General features: G+C 44.8%; 2 protein-coding genes across 4 annotated transcripts; both read left to right on the forward strand.

Annotated features, from left to right (window-relative positions):
• The first annotated feature begins 2,947 nt into the window (after positions 1 to 2,947).
• On the forward strand, positions 2,948 to 5,088 carry LOC120734897. Its single transcript, XM_040034005.1, has one exon. The coding sequence runs from the start codon at positions 3,148 to 3,150 to the stop codon at positions 4,033 to 4,035; it is 888 nt and encodes a 295-aa protein (XP_039889939.1). The 5' UTR covers positions 2,948 to 3,147; the 3' UTR covers positions 4,036 to 5,088.
• A 107-nt stretch (positions 5,089 to 5,195) lies between these two features.
• On the forward strand, positions 5,196 to 23,230 carry slc22a15 (solute carrier family 22 member 15). 3 transcript variants are annotated; one of them, XM_040034003.1, is made up of 14 exons: positions 5,196 to 5,327; positions 6,451 to 6,597; positions 6,687 to 6,819; positions 8,252 to 8,416; positions 8,516 to 8,645; positions 9,405 to 9,465; positions 10,101 to 10,267; positions 15,545 to 15,685; positions 16,570 to 16,655; positions 17,368 to 17,476; positions 17,878 to 17,950; positions 20,802 to 20,960; positions 21,096 to 21,142; positions 21,182 to 23,230. In XM_040034003.1, exons 1-13 carry the CDS (start codon positions 5,226 to 5,228, stop codon positions 21,138 to 21,140), a joined length of 1,518 nt encoding a protein of 505 aa, XP_039889937.1. In that variant the 5' UTR covers positions 5,196 to 5,225; the 3' UTR covers positions 21,141 to 21,142; positions 21,182 to 23,230. The 3 variants fall into 3 exon arrangements, 2 of the variants coding, with proteins under 2 accessions (XP_039889937.1, XP_039889935.1); XM_040034001.1 differs by having other exon boundaries at positions 21,096 to 23,230; XR_005696130.1 differs by lacking the exons at positions 21,096 to 21,142; positions 21,182 to 23,230 and having other exon boundaries at positions 17,878 to 18,078; positions 20,802 to 20,916.
• Positions 23,231 to 23,242: the final 12 nt, after the last annotated feature.

The following is a 23,242-nucleotide window of genomic DNA, read 5'->3' on the forward strand; positions in this document are numbered from 1 at the left end:
CAGTGACGTGTAACTCTGTGTGAAGCGTCATCAGCCTGGGTTTGTTGTTTGTGCGTTAGAAACTGTGACCTGCTGCAGGAGAGAAACACATGCAGATAAACTCACGGCAGCATGAATGTTTGTGTTATTTAACAGCCACCTCTGTCTGAGCAGGAACTCTGAACTGTTCAGTGTTCTAGTGAAAAGAAACTGCTCAACTACCAGTAACAGATTTTTAATCTCAGTGAGATTTTCACCTGGATAAATAAAGGAATAAAAAAATCTCCTTGTTTTCTGTCCTCTGATTCTTCTGGAGCAGCTTTGCATGAGTCAGAGCCTCAGCTCTGAGCTGCTCTCAGGTTGCTCCCCATCATAGTATGAATGTTTGTGAATGTGAGATGAAAAGCACTAGAGCATAGAAAGAGGCTGTGAATGAGGCAGCTCTGATGGCTGTCCAGGACCAAACAGCTGGTCCACAGCTGACCAGTGTTTGATTCAGCAAAGGTCAGAGGTCACTGAACAGACTGCTCTCCATCATGGACTGACTATCTATCTATCTATCTATCGATCGATCTATCGATGGGGAATAATAATAATAATAAACCTCTAAGACAAATCAAAAACATTGGAACCTAAACCACAGATCATAACAGGCGAACAGCATATATGATACAGTGTTACAGTTCAGCGTCCACAAAAACAAGGATTTTAGAAGGTCTTACAGCATCATCTGTCCTCCAGCAGCCAGTTTCATTAATAACAAGCGCATGAAGTCATTATGTCACTTATCCATTCTGAAAGAGTTTAAATTAATTTTAATAATAATTTATAATTCCACTGCATCACAGACAGCTTTACACATTTTGTAAAGATGTTTCTGTCATGGATACGGGAGAGGAGAGGACCCAAATACAGGGCACTAGCCTTCTTCTCATTATTATTAAGCTGATGACAAAAAATAAATAAAAAAGATATGAACAGACTCCAAAGGAAGCAGACACAGAACAGGCCCTATGTGCAAAGATTTACAGGAACACATTCAGGCAGGAGAGGAGGCTTTTGTCATGTCTGGGTGGGTACCTGCAGGTTTCCAACAGCAGCCCTCCTCCTTTGGGCGGAGATCGGTTGCTCCTCCCTGGCTGACCACCTGTGGGCAATTATTCCGGCAGCATATAAGACCTGCGCACTCAAGTCAGTCATCGCATGAGTATCTGCTATCCCATGTTAGTCAGTGGTGTGTGATTGCTTTGTCCAGATCCTGTGTGAAAACGTTCCTGTCTTCAGAGTTGGCTCCTGGAGTGGGCTTCTTGCCTCAGTTATCCCTGCTCTTCTGGACCTGGGCCACCAGCTGCTGGTACAACGTTGCAAACTAGCCCGCCACTCACCTGCCTGCCTCCCCACGCCTCGACATCATCCAGGCCTTGCGCCCTACCTGTCCCCTCCACTTGAAACCAAGTAAGGCAACTCAGTTTAACTGTGAAGGATCGCTGACTGACTGCTGGACCCCTCTGACTGTGCTCTCCTCTCATTACAGTGCCCTGGCCACTGCGTAGTACTTTCCCAGCCCAGTTTTCTCCTCCCCACTGCCACAGCTGTTCAGCTGCATCCTAGAGTTGTCTAGTTTACTTTTAGTTCACCTAGTTTTGACGGCGCGCCCACTAGTTAGTGGCGTCGTTTTGATTTGGCTTGTGTTTAATTGTGGGGAGAAATAAACCTTTTTTTCACTCACTGTCTCGCTTCCGGTTTGGAACTTGTGTCCATCCCATTTACCTCATGTGACAGCTTTGTTCTTTAATCTCTGAATAGAAAACCATCTATGCTTTTCTTATTGTAAATATTAAATTCACCCTGAACACTCCCTGCAGTCACTGTGTGGATGAACTGAAATACAGACATGTTTATAGGTAAACATATTTACATATAAATACATATATGTATGTATTTACATACACATTCTGTCCCTAAGGAGCACATAGGTTTCTTTCCTATGTGAGAATTCAAACTGCTCTGATCGTGGTTGCAACACTTCGGGCACCCGTGGAGGTCAGACACCTCCCCGTGGAGCCCCGTGTGTGTGTGTGTGTGTGTGTGTGTGTGTGTGTGTGGTTCTCGGGGTTGCTGTCAAATTGTCGCTTTTATTCTTTAAGACTAATTTAGTTCTTAATACAGACGTTATGTGGCTACAGACAAACCATTTTACAATAAGTGCGCGGACAATAGGACCGAGGCCTACTTTAGAGTTACTTTCACTTTCTAAGGAAACTCGATTCCGTGCTTTTCAAAATAAAGCCGTGTTGCGTTGCTGTTCTGCTTCATTGCACATATAAAACATGAATTGTCATGTTAATAATATAAATACAATATCAGCGAGGATTGTTTTGACTGCAGCAATAAAGCAGTAAAACCTCAAACAGCGCCTCTGATAAACTCTTCTTTCTTTTTACATGTTCCTGAGGATTTTCTTGATCATGACGTTATTAAATTGGTACCTGATGTTACGCTCACACTAACAGCAGTGTTATATAGCTGTAAAAATAAGCTGTTTGCCTCTTTCTTCTTCTTTCTTCTTCGCATTCAGGTTGATTTCTTCTCCTCGTGGTGCTGAGGCGTTAGTTTGAGTGTTGTATTCACCTGTGTTGATCACTTTCACCTGCGAGCCTTTAAGGATTAGGAAGGGAAACCATAAATCCCATGGACAACAGTTGGATCCAACTTTATACAACCGATGCGAGTTTTTGTTACTGACTTTCACCTCACAGATCTCCAAATTAACTTTGACACTTCTGACAAAGAAAAGAAAAAAATGTTATTAATTTATTGAGAAATATTATAAAATTAACAGATGTTTAATTTATCACCGAAACTGGTTAGAATATATGGCTTTAAATCAATGACTGTAGAAATAGGTTGAAATGCTTCAGGAGTATTTTATTGTGCTTTTATTATGAAAGTGACCGGCAGAGTTCCCGCCCTCAGTAGGGAGGGGCGCTGCAGGTTTGAGACATTTTGCTCCACAGGAAGAGAAGGGCGGAGGTCTGTTTCTTTATCAGCGACTCAAACCGCCTCATGTTCGTCGGTTTTTACTGACCTGCCTGAAAAGATTTCGACGAGTGAGTTTTTATTGATGTGATCATCGATACTCTGTCACTCCTGTATTGATCAGTGGACATGGGTCGGTCTGTGGTTCTCGGAGCGCTGCTGGTGCTGCTGGTGGCTAACGTTAGCTTCTGTCAGGCCCAGACTGTGGAGAAGTACATCAAGGTTGGTGAAACACTCCAGCTCAGCCCTCAGTCGGTCGGTGTAGCGATCACCAGCGTCGTGTGGAAATACGGCAAGAACCTGCTGGCTGAGTGGGAGACAACGCAGATTCCTCTGACATATTACAGCAAGTTTAAAGGACGAACCACTCTGAACACTGGCACAGGAGAGTTGGAGATCAGGAACATGACTGCGGCGGACAATGAGGTGTATACAGTGGAGATCAACAACCACGTCCAGAGTCGGGTTCATAAGGTTATGGCGATCGAGGATGTGCCCCAGCCTGAGGTGGAAGCGCAGCCGCTGGCGTGTAGCTCAGCCTTAGAGGACTGTAAACTGGTGTGTCAGGGAGACGCTAGCAAAGCCGGGCCTGTGGAGTACTTCTGGGAGAAGGATGGTAAAGAGTGGGCAACGTCTGAAGAGAACACCGTGAAGCTCATCAATGATGCGGAAACACAGCGTGTGAAAAAGTTATCCTGCAGAATAAAGAATGGGTTTAGTCAGAAAAAGAGCAACGCCTTAGACAATCCTTTCTACCGGGAGGAAACGACCAAGGAGCCATCTTCACCTGGTTCGGGGGTGATTGTGGGGATTGTTTCTGTTTTAATCCCATTGGTAGTTGTAGCTGTACTTTTAGCTGTGCTCTACCGTACTTTGGAATCATTCAAGAACAAGGTTGATTCTTGTTTGCCCTGCAAGAAATCAACAAACGCAGCAAACGCAACAACAACTGAGCCTAATGTGAATGAGAAGGGAGAGATTGATCCACTGACCGCTGAACTGGACACTAGACAGTGATGCTGTGGCCATATTATTCATAAAATATGAATGAAATGAGAAATGTTTGATTTCCACAGCTGCCTGCATCTGGAGAGAGAAGGAAAATAATCCTGCAGTGTACAAACTGTCAGTTTATGAAGAAGTAATTTTATCTTCATACTGAAGTACCATCAGTACCACAGCTGGGAAGTACAGTTACAAGACGTGTGTATAAAAGTGTTCTTAAGGTGGATCCGTCCTGCTCATGTTTATTCTCTGAATCTTTTATGGTGGCTTTGCATGATTCACAGGTCAATAATAATCCTTTATGTACTAACAGCCCTTCATTTCATCCTCTGCCTGAAACAAGCAGACTAGCTCCTGTCCACGATCCACCTTTTTTACACGTATGATCAAAGCAGAACAGATCCACTCTGAAACATAAAATTATGACAATGCCAGAACAGTAAAGAAATGTGATGTTTGAGTTCAGTGCAAAGTGGAATGAGTGCTGTTCGCTAAATTCAATCATGTTGTGAGGCAATCATTTAATCATGAACGTGTACGTCGCTGTGTTAAAGCCTCTGAATGACATTGAATGATGTTTTGTAAATGTGTGCTGTTGTTAGCTTTGTTTTTACCATATTTTAGTGGCGTCATCCTTGAGGACAAACATGTGCAGAACTGTTTCAGAAAGTGGAAAAGGACGTTTGTGACGTCTGTGCACGTGCAGCGGTCACATGTTATGGAGACAAAGTGAGAAAAAGGTGCCTTTTAATGCCCCGTCACAGCCGCGGAGGCTGAAGGGCACACTGGACTCACACTGTGTTGGATCACGCATGTTTAAATCCACTCTGGAGCCCTGCTTCTCTGCACCTGAGAGGATGGAGGACGTTTTATGAAGCTCATCTCACAATCATGTACTCCTGACATGGCTTTATAGGACATGGCTCTACACTCTGTGCGCCCTTTTTACTTTTTTTTTTTTCAAAGTTTGTCTTCCGACTCTGTCGTATCAGCTTCTTTACACATTGGCAGTTTGATTATTTATTAGAAACTGTGGTGCCTTTCAAAATAAACCTGGCAGTGCTACACAGACTCATGGTGTGTTATTTTACCTCCCAAAATCCGAGCGCGATAAAATGGACGCCCGGCTCAAGCGAAGCCGGAAGTGCGCGGTGGAATATTAGCTTGCGCAGATCCTTCCTCTCAGGAACGCGCACAGCTGCATGAATGTCTCACCTGTGATGGATTTAGAAGAAGCTTTGAAGCTCGTCGGAGAGTTTGGGCCCTACCAGAAACGAGCGGTGGCTGTCCTCGTCCTGACTCAGGTGAGCGGATGTGAAAATTAGCGTTTAGTTCGCGCGAAATGGCGGCAAGTGTGCGCGCAGTAACGTAGTAGCAGCTAGCTTGAGTAGCGCATACGTGGCTTTCAGGAATTTAACTGTGGACCCTCAACAAAACGACACATTTATGACTTAATTTAACACATTTTTTTATTACGGTTTCATTACTATAACACTACAACATCGAGCTGTAACTACAAGCTCACATTTTAGCGATGTACGAGTGCAGAAGGGCTGCTTTTCCAGGCAGTGAAGTGCTCTCCAGATTGCCTGCAAGAAACTACTAAAATAATGTTTCCTTGTCTCATGTCAAGTTGCACTTTACTCCTAGTCATATTTTGATTTTCTTTAGATATCTATTCTAGCCATCCTTTAATTCGGCCAAGTATTTAAACTTGTAATAATCGTAGCTAGCCTTTTTATTGCCGCTGTGATTTGGCTACGCTAACGGGCACCTGTTATTTGTTTTACACGATTATTCAACCAAAATAGCGCAGACACAGCTCAAACAAAAGCCGACTCTTTTCTAAGCACCTAAAATATCCCAGTATAGAAAAAATATCTCCACACTTTGATATATAGTTACGTAAAAACCATTTAACGACGGACTAGATTTTTTTTAAAGTGGAGTTTGGTTTAAGCGTTAATCTAACCCTCCATCTAGCTAGATGTACTTCAGTTTACTCAGGCTTGAAGAAAAACACAGTTTCCATTATTTTGACAGGATTTATTTGAGGACCGACGTTAATGATTTGCACTGATTAAGCTGACATACCTGGTATGATGCTTGTATAGGATATATGTCCATATATTGTTTACATTGATAGTTTTTTTTATTGTGCTTCACAGATTTTGCAGTTAGCCATATCACATTCCTTTTAAAAGCCATCCCTGTGTTCATAAGTGTGTGTTACAACTGGGAGGGCCCGTTATTTTCACCTATGTAAGCAGGGACATTACCCCTGTGTGACTCAGGTGTCTAAGATGAATGCAGTCAGGTTTGGGTCCTTCTATGTGTGAACAGTTTTAACCCCACATTAACAAAGCCTCTAATTTTTATAAGAAGTCTGCATGTGATGACCCCAGACTGTGTGTCTGTTTGTTTCAGGTGTACATGGCCTGTCAGTCCATGCTCATCGTCCTGGTTGGTTTTACACCGGAGTACCGCATCGAGCAGCCGCATCAGCAGCAGGACGGCGTCCCTGTGAGCCAGCACGTCACCTTTACAGAGAACGTCGACTCCATCGTGACTGAGGTGAGAGCGGCAGACTCCTGCAGGATGCTCATCCGGCTAACCTGAGAGCCCACAGGTGAAACCTGCCTCCTGTCTCTGTGTTTCCTCAGTGGTTCCTCATCAAGCAGCAGGCCTACAAGGTCAGCCTCGCCGGGTCGCTCTTCTTCGCCGGGCTCCTAATCGGGAACGTCGTCTTTGGGCCTCTCTCGGATAAGATTGGCCGGAGACCCGTTTACCTGACAGGTGAGGTTGAGGCTGATGACAGTTGCATTGTTCATGAATACGTCTGTGATGTTAGTGAGCGTTCATGTTTTGCTGTTTATAGGTTTGCTGTATTTGTCCCTAAAGCTTGAAACTCTTAGTCTGCCGCTCTTGTTTTTCCTCTCGTAGACCCGGCCGGCCACAGTTTTATGACTGATAATAAAATGACATCATTCAGTGTGCGTGGCTGCGTAAACTGCTCGCTGACCCTGCGATTAATTTTTGGGTTTTTTAGGCTTTGGGTTTTGTATCACTCTGCTTCCTGTTGGAGGCCGGGCCCTGCACCAGCTACAGATTTCTGAGGGTTTCTTTAATCGCCTGCCAGACTCTGAAGCATCTGCTTGAAGATGTTGGAGATCTTCAAATGCACAAAGATAAATAATTATGTAGTAAAAGAGAAGGTTATCAGTCTACACAGGCGTGCTTCTTTTCTCGCATGGCTGCAAACCAACAGGCAGCTCACAGGACGTTAAACTTTATTTATAGAGCTCCAGTTTACAGCGACAGTGTTTTTCAGCTGTGTTGTGTTGTTAGTGGCTACAGTGAGAGACGGTTTGTTGGATTTCTCTGTGTTCACCTTAAAGCACTTTGAGCCAACAGCTGTTGTGTTGCTTTGTAAATTAAATTGAATTGGAAAAAGCAGAGAGCTGCAGCTGTCACAAGTTTTTGTAACTAATTTGTCTCAAATGTATCGAGTCGTTAGGTTTGCATTGTTAGGGGCGTGGCCTCTTTGACTGACAGGTAGCTGTAGCTGCTAGCTGTGTGCTCGGCTTCACCTCGGCTAAGAGTCCCTGAACTGGACCTGGACACAAATGTTTTGAACGAGCTCACATGTTGCTGAGCACGACTGAGATAAAGGAAGAAACAGGAAGTGAAAGTCAGTCGTGTTATAAACTGGCACATTTTGAAGAGAGTTTGAGTTATTTTCTATTTGTTTTTGTTTTTTTTCGGTGATTCTCCAAAAATCTGTCAGAAATTTAATGTAATCTTTGATTGCACATCTGTTAACGACTAATCGACCACGGCTTCATCTGAAAATCACGAGATCATTAGTCTTTGATCTTTATTTGCATGAATTTGGCTGCAGACTCTGTCCTCGGTGCCACAACAGGCCATAAATCATTCAACTTTTGTGGTCTCCTGCTCGTTGTGCCTCAGTCTGATTGTGTCAGTGCTGCTGCTCATACGGTTCTGTTTTTAAAAATAAGATATAGAAGCGTTAAATCTGAATTTTTGCCAGAGGATCTGCTGCCTCGAGTCAAACGAATTCTTCTGTTTCTTCGGAGGCTTGTTGGACGTGTCTGCACATGACCACATACATTAAAATCCTTTAAATTCCTCCTCATCCTCATCTCTCGTGTGTTTCTCCTTCTCCCTGACTAAATGTTGTCCCTCTCCACCTCCTCCTCCACAGGCCTGTTCTTTGAGGTCGTCTTCGGCTATGTGACCGCCTTTGCGCCCAGCTATGAGGTCTTTGCTGCCTCTCGTTTCCTGGTGGGGCTGATGAACGGCGGCATCGGACTCGTTTGCTTCGTCCTCACGCAGGAGTACGTGGGCAAGCCCTACTGGGCCATGACGGGTAGGAAACCACCGGCACGGTCACGTTATTTACTTGGCAGGGCTTTAATTCTAGGTGTTAAAGATTAATAATCTCGATCCCTCGTCTTCCTTCTTTCAGGGACGCTGACCAGCATGACGTTTGCCGTCGGCATCGCCCTGTTCGGCGCCCTGGGCTACTTAATCCAGCCGTGGAGGAGCTTGGCGACGGCGGCCAACTCGTCCGGCGTGCTCTTCTTCCTGCTGTCTGTGTGAGTACACACCCCAGAGAGACGAGTCGCCCCACACAGCCACGAAAAACCAGTAAAGTTTGTGTTGGATGTTTGGAAGCATCAGGGCGACGTCGTAAACACACAGAGCTCGTGTTCTCCTGGGATTTAAACCAGGAAGGTTAACAGTTTATTGACACGCTCAGCTTTATAGTGTTAATCTGTAAACACCACAGAGAGAACAGGCATCCAGGCTCTGCACACAAAGGCTGTGAAGCTTCCTGCTACAGCTCTGATCGTGGAGACTGATGGTCCAAACGGGTTCAGGCACTGTCAGGGCGCCTCCCTTTGGAGGTTTTCCAGCTGCAGCCAATGGGAGGAGACCCTCCCACTGGCTGAAGGAGACCCTGGGTTAGACTGGGAGAGATTACATGCATCTTGCTTGGCCTGCGATGAGCTCCGGACCCTCCTGCAGGAGCTGGAAGTGTGATTTAGGATGAATGTAAGGAATGTGGATGGAAAGGTTTCATACAGAGGAGGGAGGGAGGCTCCGTGTTATAAATACACTGGGAATCGTGCACAAAGTGTGGATCTTGTATTATTATGTTCCAGTTTTTGATCAGCACCAGATGGGTTTTTTTCCTCATCACTGTGGAAATGTGTTTACATTAATGAATCTGTGTGAAATAAATGCTTTGGCTGTTTCTGATTGTGACATTCAAATGTTTCTGCACTTGCTGTGTCTGTAAAATGAACCAAACACACCCAGTGATGTCCTCCTCTCGTCCTCTGTGGTTGCAGCACTCTTCCAGAGTCCCCTCGTTGGCTGTACTCCCAGGGCCAGGCGGAGCGAGCTGAGGAGGTAAACATGATGAAGCATTCCTGAGCCGCTCTGTGAGAATCTCCTGGGATTTAGAAAAATGCACCTCTGCATGTTTGTGTGAATCACAGATATTTAAAACTGAGAAGCTGAAAACGTGTGAACAGACCCTCCTTTACTCCGTTCATCAGGTGCTTTTAAATGTTTCAGTGAGCTGAGAAACCAGCTTTTAGCCTCAGTAAGCTCTCCAAAGGTTGGAGTCTGAAGCGCTCGTGATTAGATGTTTTCTCCTCCTACACTCAGAGGAGGTTTGGGCGAGGACGCTGATATCATCTGACCTCAGTGGGGAAAAACCAGCAGGAAGCAAAAGGAGTGAGAATGAGGGGTTTGACAAAGGCCTGCACAGTGTTAGAAACAGCAAACAGAGGAGCGCTGTTCTGTCGAAGGAGAAAAGTTAGCTTTAAGTGTGAATGGATTCAATGCAGATAAATCTGCAAAGCTGCATTTGATAGAACTGCAGGTTCGAATCCTGACACTTTCCCTCTAAAGACTGGAGAGAAGTGCGAGCTAAAGTAAAGTCAGATCAATCGACCCGTTGGGTCTGCGCGTCCCGTTTCCTTTGCTCACTTTCAGGAACACCGAGCATCACGTGGCTGATCCTGGGTTCTGCTTTGTAGGTCCTGCGTTTTATGGCGAGCAGGAACGGCAACGCCGTGAAGCACCTGATGCTGCAGCGCGTTGGCGTCTCTAAAGCCGGTAACCACAAAAGCCGAGGCGCCGGCGTCCTGCAGCTGATCATCCACCCGGTGCTCCGCCTGCGCACGATGGTGCTCATGTATGTGTGGTGAGTATAAGGAGAGATGTTGGAGCGTTTAACCCTCGACTGACTTTAGAGGAACTGCAGCTCGGAGCACTTTTAATACCGCGTAGGTTTCTCCTGCTTTCATGTCCTATTTAATTACTAACTATAATTTTAGAGTTTGGATGTGTTTTTATAAGTTGAGAGTCAGGAGTGAAGCGCACATGTTGGCTCTTTTGTTTCTATGTAACTTCTGGGATTTAAACCCTGCACTTCCTGTTTTCTAAACCGGCGCTGCGACTGCGTACGAGCGTTTGTGACGGCCGTCCTGAAATTAACTTTTGTAGTTCTGCTGTAAATTTGGTCATTTTAACGTTGCAGGACTGAGTTTAAAAGTAAAGTCTGAGAAACTGTTTCTGCTCCACATCAGCTGATCAGAGTTGGTTCAATTAACTGCGAGTTTATTTCCCCCGATTTAAGCACCACCCTGGGATCTGACCCGGACATGGTTCAATTCAGTGTTATTTACACAGCGCCAAATCACAACAACAGTCGCCTCAAGGTGCTTTACATTGTAAGGTAGATGTACAATAATAGATACAGAGAAAACCCCAACAATCATTTGACCCCCTATGAGCAGCACTTTGGCGACAGTAGAAGGAAAAACTCCCTTTTAACAGGAAGAAACCTCCAGCAGAACCAGGCTCAGGGAGGGGCGGGGCCATCTGCTGTGATTGGTTGGTGTGAGAGAAGGAAGACAGGATAAAGACATGCTGTGGAAGAGAGACAGAGGTTAATAACAAGTGTTTACTGACCCGTCATGGAGGCTGTGACACTTTGGGGCAAATCTGGTTCTGGGTGGAGCCTCTGAGGAGGACTCAGGTCATTTTCAGACTCAGACTGTGGCTGTTAAATGTTTGACATGATTTAATGAGTGAAATGTAATCAGATTACAATCAGACCATCTGCAGGATACGTTTTAAGTAAGAACTAAATCTATTTAAAGTCATTTCAGCCTCATCTTCACTCAAATGTTCCCATGAAAGATCCAGCAGTGCCACATTTTTCCATCAGTGTGACTGATTAGGAACAAATCATTGATTATTGATCAGTGATTGGTTTATAATAACGAGTCTGGCGTGTGCTCGTACATTTGGAATGATGTCCACACCCACACAGCTGTGACGGTGCCTCCTTTAAATCTTTATTAAAGCATTTCTTCTCCTTGGCGTTCGGCTCCAGCGTGACATCGTTTATTCTCTGCTTTGACTTTTAAACATTTTTGTCCCATTTTATTTCTTGTTGTTTTATTGTTGCTCTATAAATACATCTGACCTCGTCCTCATCTCAGGGTCACACTCAGCGTTTCCTGGAAGTCGCTGCTTGATGACATCCTGCAGGTGTCAGAGATTATGACTCATGAGCACAGGGTTGCTGGTTTAAATCCTGCTGCTATGAACAAACACAGTGAGTGGGTGATAGTTGATAAGTTGAGTAAATGCATCCCTGCACAGACGTTTCTTGTTCTTTTAGTTTGTGTGTGAGCTCTGGTGTCGGTCTGTATTTCAGGCTCAGTAACGTCAGTGTCGCTGTGACTGACGCTCATATTTTTATCACTTCTATCATCATCATGCTGCTGATACTGAAAGTGCTTCTGTTTCCACTGCAGTGACTGAATATTCTGTTTCAAATACATGCTCTCTGCTGTCAGCACAGGCCTGGAAGTCTTCTTCAGGGCTTTCTGTCCTCCTGTTATCTCCTGAGGAGCTGATGTGATTGGGTTGATCTTTGTTAATGTCATCCAAACCCAGAGTGCTTTCTCCTGGATAATCTGCTGCTCCACAAAGGAGGTTGTTCATTTGTTATCTTTTGTCCAAGTTTAGGTTTTCCTCCTCGTATCACCAACATCTACTTTCATCTGCAGAAGCTTCATCGTCAGCCTGTGTAATCCATTCAGAGTTATTCCATCTGCTTTAGAGATGAACTCAGATGTCAGGGCATTAAAGCTGGTATGGACCCCGTTTACAGGTCACCGTCCTAAAGAGCAGCTGATCAGCACGTTTTATCACACTGACAGTAGCAGGTTTATTGACACATTTGGTCAGATTTGATGAAATTGTCCCGTGAGGTGCAGCTCGGTCTGTTTTTAGGATTATTCTCTGATTTGTCATTTTAAATGCACGTCAGAAAGAAATGGGAGAAATGTTTAAAACTAATCTGGATCCCAGAGATTCGTCTGGATGCAGCGACTGCGTTCCTGCTGGGTGACCCGAACTAGGGGTGGGCGATAGAAACGATATAAATTTGGCCAACGATAGAGATTTTGACTATATCGCTCTATCGCGATAGCGCATGTTGATGATGTCATCAAGCTGCGCCTGTTTTGGTCGAAAGCATCGCAGCGGCTACAACCATTATCATCTGCAAATTATGGCGGGCGACAGTCATAGCAAAGAGATGAAGCACTTTTGAAATATGGGGAAAGCCAAAAACTGCGCTTCCTCCACTTCCGTAACATTGATTCATTAATGTTGAATTCTCTCGCAGCTGTTCTGTTCCCATGTTGTTGCAGTATATTAATAACTAACCTCGTATTGTGGATGAATAATCTCAGTTGTTCTCCTGACTGAAGTTTGGCCCGTGTACAGCATCCTGCTATGCGATTGCATGTGTCCCAAACCACCAGAATCCGTCACGTTAACTTTTATCGAGTGGAAGAAAAGTTGGCGTTCATCCTCCAGCTTCACTGTGCTAATGTTATGCTAACATAGCTGTGTCGCTAGCAATCACGTAGCACAATCATAATATACCAGGTAGTCCAACTTCAGTAACCCTACAAACGTCACTGCTGTTTAGTTTTCTGTCTTCATTTATGTTGGAAGTGGTAGCAGAGCTGTACGTTTGAATTAGTTTCAAATCTCTCAGTCAGAACATGGTATGACATGTTTAGGTGGAAACTAGCGAGCTAACTTCCTGCTAACTTCTAACTCTGTTAAATTTAATAACTTCTGTTTTCATGGATGCCTGGATGTTAAACTTAATAGTTACACCTGGTAAAACAGCAACGCTGATGATTTTATTAAAGATGAAAGAATTTAGACCGTTTTTAACTCTCAGTGTTGTTTGACTTTGGGACCTGAAGTGGACGGAGTTTTGGACCCAGATTACTCCGCGAAGCTCCTCACTACGGCAGCCGTAATGCTCTGACAATCCATCAAGCAGTGCGGCTTACCAAAGTTGTACGAAAACATTTTTAACAGATTTCTGCAGCCAAAATCTGTTCGAGGTCAGTAAGCACAACCAGAATTCATACATAAGGCACACTGTCGATTTTTGAGAAAATTAAAGGATTTTAAGTCCTTATAGTGTGGGAAATACGTTATACAGAAGAAAAGAATATATCGTGATATATATCGTTACCGCACGTGCTTCAAATTATATCGCAATATGAATTTTAGGCCATATCGCCCAACCCTAACCCGAACAAACCTAATGTGGGGCAAAGGGAATGTTTGTTAGGGACATGTCAGAGGTTAAAGGTCGTCTCATGTGTTTTGGCTGGATCTAGTTTGGATGGTGCTGAGTGTTATGGTGAAACTCCAGCCTAGGGTGAGTCCTGTATGTGGCCATGGTTGCAGGGTGTAAGCTAAGGCGGAGGCCGTTGGATGTTTCCTGTGCAAATGCCTAGAAAGGAACTGGTGTGATTTTTAGGCTTAGCAGATTATTACCACAGCTTTTTGTTGCAACGCCTGTTGTGGTTTTTTTTTTTTTTTTTTTTTTTTAGCTAATCTTTAGAGAAAACGTGTCTGTGGTGGATTCCCGGCTGTCGGGCTGCTTTCACCTCTTGTGAAGGAATAAAGAGCACGAAGAAGAAGAAGAAGCTGCTTGTGTTGGAGGCAGAGAGAAACTTTGTGGGTTGAATAAGCATCCACACGTAGGCTGTGTCATTGTGGAAATTCTAACAGGAACAGGAAGTCTGTGTTTCCCGGCACTTCTGGACATTCCACAGAGTGAGCGCTTTGATAGGAGCACCTCTTGAAGGCCAAAACACAAAGAGTGCAGTCATACCATCATATGTTATCTCATGGGAGTAGAGGCACGTAGGTCATGTAGTCCACACCTCCAAACATCCAGCTCGCTCCTCTTTTTGCTTTAGCTTTGCTCCTCTTCCTCACTTCTCTTCGGTTCATCTCCTTTGACTTATTGATGCACACAGACTCGGTCGGGCGGTGCAGGGTGACGCTTCGTGATGGAAGCTGAGCCGTGTTGTGCTCTCATGTGTCAGTCTCTGTAAGCTCCTGCATTTCCTCTTTTCTCTGCAGTAACAGTTGAACCTGTTGTTTCTGCTGCTCTTCGGCGTAACCTTTAAATAAGCACGTTCATAACTGAGCCGCTGCAGTTTGGGGTTTGTTGCCATGTTTGGATCCGTGCGTCACACCTGCTGCCTTCGTCCCTGAGAAAAGGCTCTGACGCTGATCTTTGCTCAGCTTTTACACTTTCTGTATCGCTCACAGACTTCATCTCTTTTGCTTTTGTGCTCAGTTTGAGTTACAGCTTCAGTGCTGCAGGCCTCTAACCTCAGCAGCTGATTCATTCTTTTAGAGAAGTGGAGCAGCTCGGGCTGACTGATTTTCCCACACTTCAGACCTTTTGCGTCTTCTGACGCGTTTATAGCAAACAGCAAAAGGTCGAAGCTGCTGAACGGACACAGAGTTAGCACAACAAACAGGATTTCACCTTAAACACGTTTGCTCTGCTCGTCCTGTGAACACATCTTTTAATGACTCACACGCAGTCGACCTGCTGACGTTCTCCAGAAGATCCCAGTGATGTGAAAACATTTCTGAAGGATTATAAGGAATAAAAAGACAAAATAACCCTTAAATTAAAACAAGCAAGATCTGAATTTAACCATAAAATAAGTAGAAATGATGCAGGACGGCATCATTGAAATCGATACCAATGATCAGTTTTTTCTTCTAATACACTTAAACAACCACATGTATGTGAAACAAAAATGATCTGAAGGTCTTATACTGAGGGTTTTCCAGTATTTCCAAAAATATAAAATGCATCACAGAAAAAGAAGTTTAAAGAGAAGTAACAAGCAGAAGTAGCTAAATAAAGAAATCCTCAAATAAGCAGGCATCTCCTGCACAGTCAGCAGAACTGATGCTGCACAGTCGTTTCTTCGCTCTGTTAACGAGTCGTCAGTTTGAACAGTTTCAGGTTCATGAACTCGTTTGTTTCTTCTGTCTTTTTCAAATATTATCAACAAACATTTTGTGTGTGTGTGTGTGTGTGTGTGTGTGTGTGTGTCAGGTACGCCTGCAGCCTGGTGTACTACGGGCTGACTCTGGGGGCCGGCGAGACGTCTGGTAGCCGTTACGTTAATGTGGCGATGTACGGCCTCGTGGAGCTGCCGGCATACCCACTCTGCATATACTTCATCAACAAACACTGGTGAGACACACACACACACACACACACACACACACACACACACACACACACACACACACACACACACACACAGATGACACTTGCTGTGTGATTTTTAACTGTGACCTGTGAAATATGTGTAGAGGATGGTTCCCGCCACGCTCCTACCTTTGGTGTAACTGTAGCTGTGAGCCGGCGTCCTCGCTCGGCTGTAATGTGAGCTGCTGCTTTTACTTGATGGATGTAGACAGCAGTAAGAAAATAATTTAAAATAGATCCTACATCAAACAGGGTTCATCGATTTTATTTATTTAACTGAGGGAAGCACCGGTGCCTCTGCCCGACCCTCCTCCTTGCAGCCTCTCCTGGAGGTGGCTGCTGGTCCTGTGTGGTAGCATGAGCCCTTGGTTCATAGAGGTCTTTTAGATCATGTTTAGCCTTTCACAGCGACCAGTTTGGCTTAGGAGACTTTATCAGGAGCTTCCAATGAAACAGGTCTGGGATCAGTCAGGCCCCAAACCCCTCGCAGCTCTCTAGGGTTCATACACCAGCGTGCCTGGTCAGAGAGTGAAGGTGGAGCTGTGGATTTACTGGCTGATCTACGATCCTGCCCTCAGCCGTGGCTGTGAGCTGTGGGTAGTGACCGACAGAACAAGACTGAGGATGCAAGCTTTAAATGAGCTTCCTCCACAGGGTGTGTGACTCAGCCACAGCAATACAGGGATGAGCTCTGAGCAACTCGTCCAAAAACAGCCTGTTTGGATTTGAAATTGTTAGTCAAACTTTTTGAAGCTGCGCTCGAACTTCTGTGGAGCCTGTGTGAAAAACCTCACTTTGCTTCCTGTTTTCTGTTGGTCTTCCTGCTGCTTACTCACTAACTCCTGCATGAATGTCTCGTCCTGCAGGGCTGGGCGGAGGAAAAGCATGGCAAGCTTCCTGTGCCTGGCTGGCTCCGCCTGCCTCTGCACCACCTTCATTCCGGAAAATGCAGGTGAGGCTCTGATATTCGACGGCACTGCAGAGGAATATGTGCAGCTGCAGGAAGTAGTCGTCTTCAGACATGTTTGCACTGCTCACGTGCACCTACCAAGGTGCAGCTCTGCCGGTGCATGTATGAAAGAGCCTTTGTCAGCCTGACAAGTCAGTGACTTCACTCTGAAGTAAAGAGGAAGTGAGATGAAACCTGCGTCTGTAACATATTTCAGTCCAGTGGAAAAAAAACTGCAAAAGGCTTGTGTAGGTGTTAAACACTTGGCATAAAATACTGATTTCCATATGCATGGATAGAAGTGTCACAGTGTGTGATTGTTGTGTAAGCAGAACAGAATGATAGTTATGCCTCGCATAGTGCAAGACATGAAACCGGTTAAACCAGCACATCTTTGCACCTTTCTGCTGTCGGCTACACATGCTGTGTTTGGAATAGCGGGCGAACTGATGCACATTTCATCAGATAATAAACTGCTTGCATTCTTAAACATGAAGCAGATTTTATTGTAATATTTAATAAATTGTCTTGTGTAAATAATAAACCACAGGTTGCATGAAAACATTTTTGGTGCTGCAGATTTGTAGCCGTCAGTTTAAGCGTTCAGAGCTGCAGGTTTGTGACATCATTAAGCTCCTCGGGGAGGGAACGAGATGAGTTTTTGCTGTGAGGTGAACAATCAGAACAAGCTCTCAGTTTGAGTTTGTGTTGGCAGGAGCTTTGCTGAGTGTGACGTCGTTGGCGCTTGTGGGAAAACTGATGGTCAGCGCAGCGTTCAACATCGCCTACGTCTACACGTCTGAGCTCTACCCCACAGTCATCAGGTGAGCCGGGTGCATATTTACGTAGTTTCTGTTGGTCACATTCATAAAAACGTTGCTGTTAATGAGACCTGGGTGGGCGTTCAGTCGGCGTCCAGGAACAAAATATTGAGCCTTTTCTGCGTCGTCTCCTTTTCTGTATGTTGGGTCAAAGCTAACTGTAGCATCAACACAAGCTCAGAAACTTTTAGGAAACGTCTTCTCTTTTAATCTGAAACCGACGGGATTAAAGCTGCTGAGATGCCTCCAGAGTTTGTAAATGTCTCATTTCGGTTGAAGCCGGATTAAAAGCGTCACACTGGCACAGACCTTCAATTAAGTGATAATTCCTGTGTTTTCAAAGTCAGCGTGTCCTAAAGCTCTGCGCTCGGACTATTTTAACGTGCACGGATTGTTTGTTTCAGGAACGCTGGGCTGGGAGTTTGTTCCATGTCCTGCAGAGTTGGAGGAATCCTGGCGCCGTTCGTTCCTTCCATGGTAAGGCTGTGAGTGTGAGAGAGGTTAGGAGTAAATGCTCTGGAAAAAGCCTGAGCCAGCAGCAGGAAGCACTCGATCTGATCTTCAGAGCCACTCAGCAGCTCTCAGCAACCAGCAGACGTTTAAATGTGAGTTTAAAATGCAAAACAGTGAAATATGTGAGCGTGACCTGTGACTGTGGGAGGCTGGTGTTTTCACATGAAGCTGTGAGCCTGAAAAGGCAGCAACCAGCTCCCCGTTTGCAGTGGTAACAGTATCACTTCCTTTTTCAGCATTTCCTGTTTGGAGCTGTTGTTGGCATGGAGATCAGATCATTAAAAACAGGGTTTAATAATAAAAAAGGAGGGAAAGTGATGATGAAGAAGGGCATCTGGTAGCTTGTAAATGTTGTTCTTTTAGGAGATTTTATTTTGAAATGTATTTTGTGCATCTTGATATAAATATTTTAGCCGGTGTGTGCAGGGGCGAGAGGACAAGGCGCCGAGTCGCCCCGTTTGCTTCGTGCGGTTGCATTTATGCCTCATACATAGTAAAAGTATCAGCGAGGCCTGTGGGGGTTTCCGGCTCAGGTTTGTTAAAGTGTGAATCTTTGCATTCGACAGCTCATCGGCTTCTTGCTAAAGTCTTGAGTTATTTATACTGGAGGGCGCGGTGAGCTGGGAGAACGGTTAGCCTGTAAGTGTTAGTGTGATGTCAGCCTGTGGTCAAGCATCCATGCTTTCTGTACTCTGAAACGAAGCGGGGGAATTTTAAAAAGTGATAGACGGCGTAACCTCAAGTGTGCCAACATCCCCTCCACCAGCCCTGTCGTCTCTGTGGATGCAGCTCGTTTTTGTTAAAGGAAGGAAACAGTGTTTGTACTTCAACTTCAGAGGGAGTGTGCGCAGCGCCGCAGAGGCATTCAGTGTGCGCTGGCTGTTACGTCTCAATAAGTGAAGCATTTCCAAAGTGAAACCATCGAGACGCTGAGGGGAAAATCTGTTTGGTGGAGCTTTTTAATGACTGCTGAAGTGTCGCCCTGACTACACCCTGCTGGGTGCGCGACGTCAGAGGTCAAAAATGCTGGAAAACGCAGTCTTGGAAAGTCTGCTGGACTTATTGTCCTGCTGTGGTTTTGATCTGTGTTAGGCTGTTTCTGCAAAGTTATAAGGAAACGGAGTTCGTGCAGCTCGTCTGAGTGACGAGGTCACACCTCATTCCAGGAAATCGTTTGCATTCACTGACTGATGCAGTTTTATTAATGACCTCACCGATTCACACATTCCTGATTAATGTGTTGCAGGTTTTCCTGCCTGAAAGTTTATCCGTAATGATTTATCCGCCCTCGTGCACCGTCCTGCTGTCTTTAACCACAGGTCTGATTTATAAACACACGCTGTGCTTTGTGTACTTCGTACCTGCTGCGTTTCGCTTTCACACGAGTTAAATTTCTAACAGATCAAAGTGTGTAAACATATTAGTTTCACAGGGAAATGAAATCCTGTTAAACAGTCACATGTGACACATGAAAGTAGAAAATGACTGTTTCGGTTTCTTCTGTTAATGTGTCACACTGACCTTTGACCTCATTTTGTCATGTGCTCAAAACCTAAATAAACAGTGACCTCTAGTGGTGATACAGGGAAGCTCAACGAACACGCGTTTACAGAAATCTCAGCTAAAAAGCTCTTAATCTTATTCTTTTAAAAATATATGTAATCTCCTGCAAGAACACCGTCTGCAACTTTCTGTCACAGCTGCAGTTTCCTGTTGCCGTGGCAGATAATTTACATTATTTTCATCTTATTTGCATTTCAAAAACAATTAAAAAAAAACAAAATACCGAAGCTGTGAAAGCAAAGTCGACCGTGTCTTTTGAAGAGCCTTTCTTTCCATAAAAGCACGACTGATAAACCTGAGTGTTGATCGCGTCCTCGTGGCAGTAGATATTCGGAGCCCGAGCGCGGGACCTTTAATCAAACGGCACATCCAGGCTGTGGAGTTTATCTGAACGGATGAAGGTCGGCTTTTTACCCACAAACCTCAGCTTCTCAGTCGTTAATGGTGTTTTACAGAGTGTGAAGGCAACACTCACAGACGCAGGAAAACCTGACCTCGGGAGGAGCAAACGATACGAGACAGATTACATTATGAAATGTTGGCACGAGGGGAAAAACGAGCGACTCTCATTGTTGTGGAAAAGGCCGGCGTGTTTTTAAAAATCTCCCATCGTTTTTCGTGCTCACGAGTCGCACCTGTGGGGAGATTTCTGCAGAAAGTAGAGATCTGTGTCACTCTGTCTTATCCAGAGATTTGCTGAAGAAGAAGATTTTGCTCAACAAAGTAAAAACAAATATTTAGTTTCACAGTTGGATGTGATTTCATTTTCTCAGTAATCTTGTAGGAGGTCCGATTCCTTGGAGTGTTTTTGTAGGAACTGGAGACGCGTTATTGAATCACATCTTAGTTATTGCTTTCTTACCTGCACTTTGTCCCCAATAAACATCACACAACTCCAAATGAGTCTGAGTGCAGACTTTGTCTGTGCTGGCACATGCAACATTATGTGACAGCAGGAATCTCTCCACAGGTCGAGGCGGAGTGCCACATCTGTCTAACCAGTCCTCCTCTTTTAGCTCTGATGCTGCTTTGCTTCTTTTTCAACCTTTTTATTAAAAAAACACACTTTTTTTTATTTTATCCCCCAGCAGGACATAATTAAGGATCTTTTCAAACAATTTGCTCTTGATTTATGTTTTGATCTCACTCTTGGACCTTCTGATCAGTGTGTGTAAATATTCACTGTGTAAACACACGGGCTGAAGGGTTCAGACAGTAAAAGGTCCCGGTTGTGTGTCTGTGTGTGTCGCAGCGGGCTCTCCATACCTCCATGCCCTTCACCGTGTTCTGTCTGAGCGGCCTGTCGGCGGCCTGTTTGGGCCTCCTGCTGCCGGAGACCCTGAACAGACCAGCAGCAGAGACGCTGGAGGAGCTGGGCAGCCCGGGGCTCGGCCGAGTGCTGGAGAGCAAGGTGAGGCACCGCTGGGTGTTTGTGGGACGTTTGTTTCTACGGCCACAGCCGACGATCAAGTAACATAAAACCAGACGGTTCAGTCTCACAGATTTTGTTTTCTCGCTCATGTCCTTGTTTCCTGTCTGTCTGCAGCCTCTGTTGTATGAAGATGAAAGCTGTGCATCGACCCACAAATGAAGCCGGCGGCCTCGTCTTCGTCGCTCAGAACCGCAAACTGTCCCGTTAATTAACGGTTTCTGAGCCGTCGTTCACTGCAGGAAGCGAAAACGCCGTCAGCTGACCTCGTAGGAAGATGCAGCATCGCGGTCGATTCCTGGCGAATTTAGAGACCGAGGGCTGAGAGTCATGATCCGCTTCACATTCCAGATCCTGGGAATTTAACAAGAGGGACCAAAAACCTTTGACAGCTCCTGAAGCCCGACAGCATTTCCTCCAGTGACGTTTTTAGACTTCTGCTGCTTCAGGAGGAAATGTGTTAAAGACTCTCCGCACCAGAGGACACCAGCTTACAGTCACTACAGTTTACACATAATCAGATTATTTATGTCAGCTGTGATTTTCTTCCAGACAGGAACTATTATCATTATTTTTACTCTGATTTAATGTGGTCGGAAACGTCCACACGTGTCACGCTCAGACGATCCATCAGCTTCTCTTACCTCGATTTATCAAACACAAATAAAAACCAGGCTGGTTTAATTTAACTAAATAATCAAACTCACTTTTATTTACAGGTTTACAGAAACTTTTTAATGGATTGAATAATGAAAAAGAACTAAGTGTAAATATATGAACTGAGCAGCTGGAGCTCAGCTTCCTGTTTTTCTACCACGACTCAGCCGAGCAGCGACTTCGCTTTCAAAGGGTAAATTAGAAAGTTTGAGCAGCTCATGAGAAGCCTTGTTGGATCTGCTCGCCTGTTTCCAGACGTGACGAGAGCAGAAACCAAACTAAAGCTCACATCTTTCCCATTGGCTGCCCCTCATAAACAGAGGCTTTACCCCCGACCCTTTAAAACAGCAGCTTTCAACGTGTTTTCACTGGTTTGGGGTTTGATGGTGGACGATCTTCAGGCAGCTCAGTTTACGATGAATGGATTATATTCCCATCACTTTAATTCGCATTAATCATAATAGTTTTTATTATTAAGCCATTAAATGCAGAGCGTGGAATATGTAGAACAGGTTGGGAGAAGATGTTTGGTCCAGGACCAATCGTGTTTGAGTGTTCGACTGCACCCATGAATATCTGTGTGGGGACAGAAAATTTATGTTTATAGATTCATTAATAAACAAGGGAGAGAGGATGGAGCAGGAAGCCTGGTACGGGAACGACCCAGACCTTATTCCTTGTTCCCAAACAGCAGCTGATGGTGATCATGTGATCGTCTGTGGGCTTAGTGTTTTCATGTGTTTATCTAGGTAAAATCACCAGCTGTTTTTAACGTCAAGGACAGATGTTTTCCTTTTTTTCATTACTTAGTAATTTATCTGCTGATTTTTTACTTTTAAAGCGTCCGGGAGAGTCGGAAAAAACATCTCTCAGATGTGACGATGACGATGGTGACCCTAGAAAACCAGAAACAAGAAAACTTGATGTCCTAAGAATCAGTTTTTGTTTCCAGGTTTTAGATGATATGAACTGTTAAACGAGTGAAAAAGCAAAGCTGTACATTCGGTGTGAGGGACAATCAATTAAGGACAGGTTGCACACTGCAGCTCTGCAGCCTGGAGATCGGGCAGGAGCTGAAACCGGTCCTCAGATGTTTCCTCTGAAGTTCAGGACTGTGAGGCCAGTTTGATGCAGTCGTTTTACAGTCTGCTTCGTTTCCTCTGTAACGTGAGAGGCGCTGCCATTGGAGGAAAACTTGCAGCGATATGATCTATAAACATATTTTAAAAAAGGAAGAAGCTCTGTGTTCTGCAAAGTTTCTTAAACGTGATTACTTCCTGTTTTTATTGATGTTGGTGTGTGTAACACACACACGTCTGTATTCGTGCTGAAAGAGGCCGTCGGGGTCCTCGCCTTCAGCTGATGGTAATTAAATGAAAGTGTTCCAGCATTCCTCCTCCTCCTCCTGCCGTGCCTTCGACTGCAGCCTTTAACTGTGAAAAAGCACTTTGGAAAGTGTTAAACATCATCTGCCTGCAGATGTTTGAGTCCCTGCTGTAAGCACTGTGTGCACTCTGTACATAGACGGTATGCACAGAGATAAATGATGCTCATGAACTGTTCTCTCTGTGATAAAGACAGTAAACACTTGAAAACTTCCTCTTCTC

This window comes from Simochromis diagramma, unplaced genomic scaffold (assembly GCF_900408965.1).
Source record: "Simochromis diagramma unplaced genomic scaffold, fSimDia1.1 OVJJ01000176.1, whole genome shotgun sequence".
NCBI classification, from domain to species: Eukaryota; Metazoa; Chordata; class Actinopteri; order Cichliformes; family Cichlidae; genus Simochromis; species Simochromis diagramma.